The sequence below is a fragment of the Lutjanus erythropterus genome, chromosome 10 (genome assembly GCF_056507025.1).
Source record: "Lutjanus erythropterus isolate fLutEry1 chromosome 10, fLutEry1.hap2, whole genome shotgun sequence".
Classification (NCBI taxonomy): domain Eukaryota; kingdom Metazoa; phylum Chordata; class Actinopteri; order Lutjaniformes; family Lutjanidae; genus Lutjanus; species Lutjanus erythropterus.
In genome coordinates, this window is record NC_139326.1 from 28,166,770 (window position 1) to 28,177,067 (window position 10,298).

General features: G+C 38.6%; 1 protein-coding gene across 1 annotated transcript; it reads right to left on the reverse strand.

Moving 5' to 3' along the window:
- Positions 1 to 3,494: 3,494 nt before the first annotated feature.
- ccdc157 (coiled-coil domain containing 157) lies at positions 3,495 to 10,244 on the reverse strand. Its single transcript, XM_084728910.1, has 10 exons — positions 9,833 to 10,244; positions 9,217 to 9,367; positions 7,770 to 8,463; positions 7,416 to 7,493; positions 7,106 to 7,275; positions 6,840 to 7,016; positions 5,269 to 5,437; positions 4,456 to 4,595; positions 4,207 to 4,301; positions 3,495 to 4,090 (listed from the first exon to the last, which is right to left on the reverse strand). The coding sequence occupies exons 1-10, from the start codon at positions 10,078 to 10,080 to the stop codon at positions 3,841 to 3,843; spliced, it is 2,172 nt and encodes a 723-aa protein (XP_084585036.1). The 5' UTR covers positions 10,081 to 10,244; the 3' UTR covers positions 3,495 to 3,840.
- Positions 10,245 to 10,298: the final 54 nt, after the last annotated feature.

A 10,298-nucleotide genomic window follows, 5' to 3' on the forward strand; every position in this document is an offset into this window, starting at 1 on the left:
AAGAGAGTTTTGTACAACTTTGCACATTGAAATATATTATCTGGTAATTTTTGTGTCACAATTTTGCTTTTGATGTCAGGGCCAGCAACAGATGTTGATACTGCGGTGCTTTCTTTTTTTTTTTTTTTTGAAGCTGAACATTTTCTCACCTCTTTCTGTCTTTTTTGTGCCAGGATGCACAGTTATAAATGATCCAATTCTTTTTCTTACCTCTGAATAGTATTGTACTCTGTATTTGCACATTACGTTCTTGAATCTTTATGTTAATGTGTATGTCTGTATAAAATGCAAAAGACTGTGTTATAAATGAAAAATAAATGTTTTGAAGCAGCATTTACAAAAATCTAAAGTGTGGAATCATCTGACTGCAGTATCACCACAGGGAATCACACCCTGCAGAGTTTATAATACATTCGTGATCCTCACAGTCACTTTTAGTTGAAGAGTGAACAGGGTGCTATTGTCGTGTTTAGTCCAGATTGTAGAATAAGTACTAGAATACAGCCAGCATTGGTTTGTTTGTTTTTTTCAGTCATAAACAACCAACAAATAACAGACCTAAATATTTACAAGAAGAAGAAGAAGAAGAAAAAAGACTATAATAGACACAAAAAATGCTAAATTACAGACTTGTATTAATGATCACTCATCCACACATTTTTATTTAAAGACCCCTCCCATGAAAATCACATTTTTAATATTGTTAACATGGCCATGTGGTGTTATTTATGTTCAACAAGACATATCAGGAGTGAAATCAGCAGTAAACACCATGTTTGAGCATTTCTTGCTTCGAAACTGTAGTGAGCAAGGGCAGTCTCAAAAAACAGATTCAGACAGATCAAGTATATGATGTCATAAACCTAAGCAACCAGTCCTGTTAGTAAGGGGGCGGTGCTATATGTATCATTACAGATAGGTGCAGATGTTGAGGGGTAGGGGCAGGAAGGTAAGTGTAGAGCTATATGTAAACCATTTAACAAGGTATTTGAACTTATTTCGGGGGGGATCAGACACAATTACTTCTTGCAGAGCATTTTACATTGTTTAAAACATGACTGGAGGTGGACTTCAAAAACTAATACAAAGAGATATGGGGCTATTTTACTTGTGTTCTTTCAGACCAGTGTAAAGAAAAGATCCAAAATACACATTTAGGTGTTTAGTTTAGATTTGGGATAATTGACTAATTGGTTGTAAAGAATTTGACCAGTCAAGTGAAATGTATTCAATCTACTATCAAACAAAGATCTGAAATATAACAGATTATTTTTACGTACTGCAAATTTATCTGATATTCAAGCATATGTGTTTCATATGCAGGCCTTTATGTCTTTATATGTTTCATAGGCTATGTATTGCTGTCAGAAAATACGCAATCTGTTGCTGTGCATATAAAGCTTTGATTGACAGGGAAATGTATTTAGCATTGTTTAAGGAATTTTTTTCTGTCTTTTAATAACGATTAATTGTTTGATTGTTCATTTTACCAATCAGTTATGGAAAGTGCTTAAAATTTGCAACTCTAGTTTAGATTCTGCTTTTGATGCATATTTTATTTCAATAATGAATCATTTGCATGTTTACCACATGCAGTTTCAGAAAACTTGCAATACGAAAAATAACTTGTCTTCATGTAAGTATTCAACAGGGAAAGTTTTTGTCTGTGGTTACAGGCTGAACTGTAGATGCAGACAAAGAGGTAAAGGTGAAAACAAGTCTGAGATTTGAAGAAATGGCTGGCTGAGTCTTGGTAAAGGGAATCTGAGGGTGGAGAGCTGGCCAATGGGCTTGGCAGAATAAACAGGCAGGCAGGCGGACCAGAAGAGTTGGCTGAAGATGTACAAGCAAGCAGACTAACTAGTCAGACAGAATAAACTCAGCTCACGACTGAAGTGTGACACATAAACTAACCATGTGTAGAATTATGGTCTGGCAAGGACTGGCTGTAGTTTCAGGGATTTTGTAGTGGAGAGGTTATGAGTTGATATCAGACAAGTGTGCTGACTGAAAATGATGACCAGGTGGGCAGATGAGCAGAGCTAGGAGAGTGAGAGAGGGAGACCATTCCCACACACATACATAGACACTGGGGGACAGACAAGAAACATTAGGAGACTTAGAAAACTGCTGAAATACTGGAGCACAGCACCAACCATGACCATTTTCTTTACCCTATTTACCTGTAGTGTCTGTATGCCTCAATGCAGTGGACTAGAAGTACAAAGCTGCATAAATGTAAATGACTCCTGGTCATAGTTAAGTGTATTGCTGATGTAATACTCACTGGCATCTGTGCCACAGAGTGAAAGAGCTTAAGACTAACTTCCATTACATGCTTGATGAGACAATTGTATAGTTAACCCAATTTAGGGATTAACCCTCAGGTCATTAGCTGTCGTTTAGTGAATGAAACAATAGATCAGGTGTTCATTCAGATAGAACTGATGAGAGATCAGAGTAAAGATGATAAGTGACATCAATGCAGCTAGTTACTTATTACTCATTATTTGTTGTGTTTATAAAACAGACACAAGAACAAATACAAGATGTGTTTGACTTGAGCAGCTCTGACACAAGCTCAGTCTCTTGGGCTCCTTATTAGTCTCATATTACACAACTGAGCACTTGACATCTCAAATTACCGCTGCGAAACCTCATGATGTGTGTTGAAAATACAAAAAAAAAACAAAAAAAAAACGAGAGCCCGCGATGATCTGCAGAATGTGTGGTCTTCATCTTGCTGAGGATTTACTGACAGATTGTCTGAAATAAATGTCTGTGGTTATTCAGCAGAGCATGCATCCTGCAAGCACTTGTGTTTCCATGGAATCTCTGACTTGCCACCCTTTGAGAGATAGCACTCACAAAGCTATCAACACGTCTCATTGTGCGACATTCAAGGTTGTGCACACTGTTCATTTACTCAGAACCATGTGACTCATCTGCTGTGAAGGTTTGACATTAGGGTTTGTTTGAGAAGCAGATCATATATCCAGAAACCTAACATGCAGCCATCATAAACTCCCTCTTTTAATAGCAGTAAAATGACAGTCCGTTTTATGTAGACACAATACGTTTATTAAATATACATCCAACTTAACATTATGACAGATGCAGTGGTACAGTTTAATCTGCCATAAATGTACATAATGGCACAATGGCAATGTAAAATTAGTGTCAGTGTGGTATAATGTACAATAAAACAACATAGCATATTAAACGAACAGCTCGGGTTTTTTCATGTGTGGTAGTATGAGGTCCTTACCAGTGTAGGAAGCTAAGCAATGTACTTTTTTTCATTCAAATTTTCTTGGGTTGGGTCCAGCCTAATTTACTAGGGTTGGTCAACTATTTTAGGTAGTAACATTATACTAATAAAGGAAGTTGATCCAACCCAAGCAAATTAAGTTGACTCGATGCTGCAAGAAAGCAATTTAATCACATGAAAATGTTTTTAATTCTAATTCAGTCAGAGTTATTTTTTGAGTGCATACTGCATGAGTTAAAATGGGTGTTTTTGCTAGTCTGTTTGCTTTGGACAGAGTGATATCTGGTTTCCTGTCAGAAAAGCAATTAAAATATTCTAAATAAAGCATATACTTAAACTGATATGGATTGTTTTAGGTAGCAAAAGTACATTGCTTAGTTTTGTACACCAGTACTCCTGCTGCTTCTCCAAACTGGGGGCTTACCGATTGCCATCTACTGTAGGTAATACAATGACTGTGTGTAAGTACCTCAGATCTGAAGTATCCCTTTCATGTATGGAACGTATCTTTTATGTTCCATGTGGTTGTTATACAAAACTGTGTTCTTTCTCTCAAAACTGTCTTCTGTCTATTTTCTCCTCTGATTGGAGCTCCCGGAGTGAGAGATGAGAGAACCGCTGCATGTTTTTGTCTGGCTTTTAGCCGCAGTGGAGCTGGAGTAGAGGTGGAGAGTTTGAAGGTGAAGCTGTAGGGAGGAGGGGGAGGCAGCAGCGGAGGACACACGATCCTCTGACCCAGATGACTGCAGACCACTTTCCCCCAATCCTGCTTTATTCTGTCTGTTACTGGATCCAAGCTGTGCTGCACTGTTGCTCTGCCTGTGGGACAAAGGAGAGAAAATAATACAAACACAGTGTGATGATGAAACATTTATAAAAATGTATGCTTCATGCTATCTTTGTTGGAAAGAAACATTTATATCAGTCTAACTTACAATGGACTCTTCTGCAATTGTGTCAGGTGATTTTGTTCTGTTTTTGTTGGTGTGCTGGGCAAAGACAGGCCCTGTGTCTGCTGAGGTGAGGCTTCCTATTGAAAAAAATGCGCAGTTTTAATATAATTTTCACATAATAATACACAATAATATACACAAAACTGACATGTTGCAGTTGAATGTACTTTTTCAAAGTTTATTCACATGTAATACACATCAATTCACCTGTTTTACAACATTACAACCTACCCTGTTTGAATCAGTTTGTGTTTTTTCCCTCAGTTTCACAAGGCTGCTGTGCAGGGTCATATTTTCCTTCTCCAAAACTTTTATACGAAGACTATTTGCCTGCAATTGTTGCTCCATGTCCAAAAGCAGGTTTCCCGTACCTGTAAAATATGCAGTAAACACCTTGTTAACACTTACAACATAACTGCAGTATTCAAAAAAGAAGCATTTGGAAAATAAACAACTGGATATGAGATTTACAGTTTCATTATTCCAAGTAACTCATGTGGGTCTCTGGAAGCCCTGAGGGCAGGAGAATAAAATTTCTGGTGATTTGTGTGAAAAAGGGTGAAAAAAACCAACTGTTCAAAATTCAAAGCCAAATTTTGCTAGCTCGAAAAAAACATGAAAGGTTTTAGTCTGGTTTTGACAAAGAGGTAGTGGTACACTTCAGCCTCTTGTGGTCAAAATGAGTATTACAACAACAAACACTAATAACGCTGTATTCACAGGTGGAAAAAAACATGACTTAGAAAAATGATCCTGAGAACGTTTTTGTTTTAACTATTTCCCCACCTATTTCATAGCTGAAAAAAAAATTAAAGAACTTAGAAACCTTTTTATCATCTGTTCATAAGTCATAAACACAGAAGAGAAAGACGTTAGATTAGACTTAGAAAATGAATCACCATAATTTTTTTCTGACGTGTCTCTGTGGGCCTCTGTATGGTTCAGTGTGTTTTACAAAGAAAGAGTTGCTGTTGCAATGATGATACTCACCAAATATGATAAATATGATAATATTCTACAGACAAATATTAAATGATTGCCTACTCTGTGGTTGGGCCTGAGCCAGAGGGCTGAGCTCTGGGAAAGCCACCAGCAGCCTCTCCCTCTGCCTCAAAGTTTGAACATACTCCTGCAGCTCAGCCTCGCTGTTCTTCAGCTCGCCTACGTGTGTTTCTAGTGTCTGCTTCACCTTCTGGAGCTCTAAACACAGGTCCTGTTGGAAAGAAGCATCACACTGAACTATGCTAAACTATGAAAATATATATTTCTACTATGGTAAAAAAGAATAGCTAGGATATTTTGAAGTGGGGTTGTATGAAGCACTTATCTGTAGTCAGCGTATTTTTTCCTCCCTCACACTCTGAATTATCCGGACATATCTCATGTTTTGCTGTAAGTTATAGCAACTCACATCCAGCTAGCAACGGATATAATACAGTATTACCTTATATAAATTGCAGATTTCTCTGCATTTGAACATTGTTGGGAATAGTTTAGATAATGTAAGTACTCAACTCAAGAATATTTATAACACTTGTCTAGCATTTTTAAATATTTGAAAGCTTGAACTGTACACTATATTTAGAATATTTTCACAGACATACCTTGCCATTAGACAGCCTTTCCTGATGTGAAATTGAAGTTATAATGCTCATTAAATTGTTCTATTCCTGCCACCAAACTCCTTTAACAAAAACACTAATTTTACCTCTTGTCTTGTCTTGAACTTTAATTTCATTAACTTTTTAATGAATTGGGGCAAGGTGTTTAAAGCACAGAACTTACACAATAATGCAAACAAACTAACTGATCAAGGCAGTGGTTGGCAAGCAACAGAAAAGTGTTTTGCAAGGTAAAATTGCTGTTTTTGTCAAAGAAGTCTGGTGGCGAGGATAGAGCGATTTAATGAGCGATATAACTTCAGTTTCCCATCAGAAAGTGGTGAAAATATTAAAAAATAAAGTGTATACTTGGGTATACTTACTGTAATAAATCATGAAATTACCATGATGTGCCTTCGGATATTACGGAAACAGTTGAAAAAGTTAAAATACTTGCTTCTCTGACAATAGCACAATGTCTCAGTTGCCATGTCCTCCTTTGAAATTTAGAGCCAGAATAATTGTGTCAGTTTCACTTGTTATTGTCACATTATAATGTTGCACTCATCTTGCCCTCCTGCAGCGTTCTGCAGCCTGCCTGAGCTTCCACAAGTCTGAGGAGGAGGAGGTGAAGGAAACAACTCACTTCAACCATAGACTGTATATTAAATAGGAGTTCAACCTATTTTAAATACAGTCTATGGCTCAATTTCACTATTTGGACTATTTTCATTTTTAAACATGCAGATAATACATATTGCTAAACTGATATTGATTATTTTTAGCTGGTTACAATACATTTTGTTGCTAACCCTGTCCACAGCAGTACTCTGGTTAGCTTCCATGCCAGTACTCCTTTCTCCAGTTTGGAGGTGTGCCTTAAGTCATCACCCGTAGGTAGTACACTGACTATAGATAAATACCACATACAACCTCGCTTCAGAATCCAAACTATCCCTTTAAAGTCTTTATCACTGAATGGTGTGTATTGGGTACTAAATAATTCAAATATACCTGCTGTTGAGTGAGCTGAGCCTGCACATGTTCTTTCTCCTCTGACATCTGTTGCAGCTGACTGTGTAGATCGACCTGTCTCTCCTCCCCCTCTCCCAGTTGCCTCTGCAGCTCTTCACACTCTTCATCAAGAGCATTAACTCTCTCCAACAAAGATTTCTGCTTCGCCTGCATTGACTAGATACACAACGACAAAAAAAGAGATGGGGGTGAGACAGTCTCCAGCTGAAAACAACAAACAACCCGGTGCTTGTCATGACACTGACCTCCTGCTGGCGACAGGCGCTGTGGTACTTGGCGCTCTCTTTGTCAAGACAGAGTTGAGTTTCAGAGATCTGACTCTCCAAATGCTGGATCCTCTGCTGTAGTTTACAACAGGCCTCTTCTTCTATTTGCAAGGTCCTCACTTTCTCCTGCAGCACATTCTTTTCACTTTCTACCACAAAATAAAAATCACATGTAAAATCAGATTATTTTTTGTGTGTAACTAAGACACATTTATTTTGCATAATTCTGCAAATCATGAAAATTATAAGAAAGTGGCATGATGGGAAACTAAGTCTTACGTGTTCTTACCAAGTGCTTGCAATGCATCATGCTGTGCTGCTACTTTCTCTTTCAGTCTGGAATTACTCTCCTCCAAGGACAGAGTTTCTGTTACAAAATATTAAACATATATTAGTAAGTGTGATCTCACGGAGCTTCCATCATATTTATTTGCAAATTTTCTGCCACAGGGCTACGGATCCAAGGTGACTTCTTTGCAAAAGTCAATCATATGTCTTCAAAGAGCCACAAAACAACTACAAAGAGACACAAAATGACTACAAAGACACAGTGTGTCTCTTTCAATCGGGTTATGCTCCTCTAAAGGAGGGCTGGGGGGGCTTTTACATGTCTGTGCTCAGTGTCTCATAATGTTTTGTGTACCTCTCTTGTGCTGTTGTTGCTCCTCTTGTAGTTGCTGTTCTGTCACCTTCATGGATCTCTCAGCTTTGTGCAGAGAAAACTCCAGCTGGACAATGTTTGCTTGGTGTTTTTCAACCTCTTGTTTAAACTCTTTGTGTGTTTTTCCCAGCTGAGACCTGAATCTGTCCCACTCTGTTTCTGCTGTCTGTAGTCTATCTTTAAGTGGCTGAATTGTACCCTGCACATCTTCAAGATGTTTGGTCAGCCGGCGCATGTCTCTGAGCTGCTCGTTGGCCCACTGGGCGACATCACCTGCTGTCATATGTCCCAGCTCCAGTGTGTCCTCCATAGCTATTAAGAGTGGCTGCAGAGACGAAGGCAGGCCCTCGCTCTGAAACAGTCCTACCAGAGCTTTCCCTGTTTTTCTCAAACTGGACTGCACTTGATGACATGCATCGCAGGGAACCAGAGACGATTCAAATGTCTGGCAGCCTACATTAATGCTTTCACCTTTAGGAGAGCATGGGGTGCTGTGGGTAGGACTGGAGGGGACATGAGTCTGTGACAAAAACTTAAAGGATCTTGTTGAGGACCGGGCAGATGAGCAACAGTCATTCCTTGAGCTCATTTGGTGGGAGACAGATGACACTGACTCTGTCTCATCATTGTCAAATGTCTTTGCCTTTGTCTGTTTCTTGATGTCCTTGTGGGTCCCCTAAAGAAAAAAGAAAAGTAATTAGACCCATCAGTACTCTGTCAATCTTTTAGCATTCTCTATAATTATTGTATCTTGACTTAAAGGGACAGTTCACCCCAAAATCAAAAATTACATATTTTCCCTTATATCTGTAGTGCCATTTATCCGTTTAGATTATTTTGGTGTGAGTAGCTCAGTTTTGGAGATTATCAGCCGTAGAGATGCCAGTCTTGGCTCAGAGTGGCAGCGATTGTGTTCAGCTTGAATGCCAAGAAAACACACAAAGATTGAACTGACGAGAGCAAGAAGAAAAGTAAATGGATCACTGCACTTCCCAGAAACTGGCACTGCAACATGGATTTGTGGATTTGCCATTTTGTGTCAGGTTTGTTGGATTCTGGGGGAAAATCATATCTTAAGTTATATACCATAAACCTGTTTCCTGGCAATACGTCCATGTCCATGTATCACTGTGTCTTTGGTAAGTTGTAAGGATCACTGTCGATTCCAACTGCCTTTAATTTACACAGATAATAGTTTGTTTTACTCCCAGTTTCACAGTTTCCCTTCCCTTTCAAATGTATTTTATGGTACTTTGAGCACCACAAGCCATGAGTGCCATCTAGTTCCATTATATTTAATAGAAGGCAGACATCTCTATGGCTGATATTACCAAAAACTCTGCAACTCACACCAAAACTATCTAAGGTGAAAAATATGTATTGAGAATTTTGGGGTGAACTGTTCCTTTAAATAAAGCACTTTTCCTACCTTAGTGTTTGTGAACTGAGCTAAATTACTCCAGTAGTTTCTGACCACAAGACCAACTGACAGGCATCCTCTCTGTGCACTTTGTTCTCTTCTGTGGCTCCACCTGATCTGCTCAACATAAGTGTTGAAGCTTTGAACAAGAAGCAGCAGTCTTGTTCAGGGAGAGGAGACAGAAAAAAAAGAAAAGTCCTGGTTTAGTCTTTAATAATAGTTTGTTAATGTTTTTACATGTTAGGCTGTGCTTTATGCTTTCTTTTGAATAAATCCTTATTGAGTTTTAATAAGATAAACTTTATCGATTCACACAAGGGACATTCACTTGTTACAGCATCTGAAGAATGTCAAGTATGGGAAGAAAAGAATGAGTGATAAAGTAGTAAAGTAAAAAAAAACAGGAAATATTCATATCCACGAAGCTGAAATGAGGATTTTGACTTTTGCTTAAAAAATCCCCGACTCAAATCGATTAATCAGTTAGCAAAGTAGTTGCTTGATTGGTTAATAATTGATTAGGTAATGACTGCAGCTTTATAAATCTCATAAATGTATTTCTCAATATTAAAATCACCTCAGCACCTTCACCACCAGCTCGGCAATATATTTTTATCCTCCATACCTGTCAATCACCAGCTCCAATAACACGATATGTGAGTGCTGGTTGAATGTATCCTCTCCATCCATGAAGTCATACTGCTCCAGCAGAGCCACCATGTCCAGGTCACAGGAGAGTTTATCGGGGAACTTCCAGGAGGAGAAGCGGACTGGTCCGGTTCTAGAAAACACGTCCAGAATCGCTCCTTGAAGGTCGACCAGGTCTTTTCGGAGGCTTTCGATACAGTCCTGACGACCCAACAACTCACACATGACTTATATTGTTTTTTCTAACACAACCATGAAAGCGAGGAGCTCTGCTTTGTTGACTGAACATCTCCTTGGCAACCTCCAAACAAGTACTGGGTTTTACTTGTTGTTTCTTTGCTGCACACATTATTCAAAGGATTGTGTTTTAATATGTGGCAACGCCATTGCTAAAATCTGGATACGTTTGGGGACAGAAAACATTTGGTTGGGACAAAGAAAAA

What these genes read in the sequence shown, in the direction of transcription:
- ccdc157 (XM_084728910.1), bottom strand. Translation starts at nt 10,080, where the DNA reads ATGTGTGAGTTGTTGGGTCGTCAGGACTGTATCGAAAGCCTCCGAAAA. An exon ending in CACAAACTGATTCAAACAGG is followed by an intron (nt 4,302 to 4,455) that starts GTAGGTTGTAAT and finishes TTTTTTCAATAG; the next exon opens with GAAGCCTCACCTCAGCAGAC. An exon ending in CAATTGCAGAAGAGTCCATT is followed by an intron (nt 4,091 to 4,206) that starts GTAAGTTAGACT and finishes TTTGTCCCACAG; the next exon opens with GCAGAGCAACAGTGCAGCAC.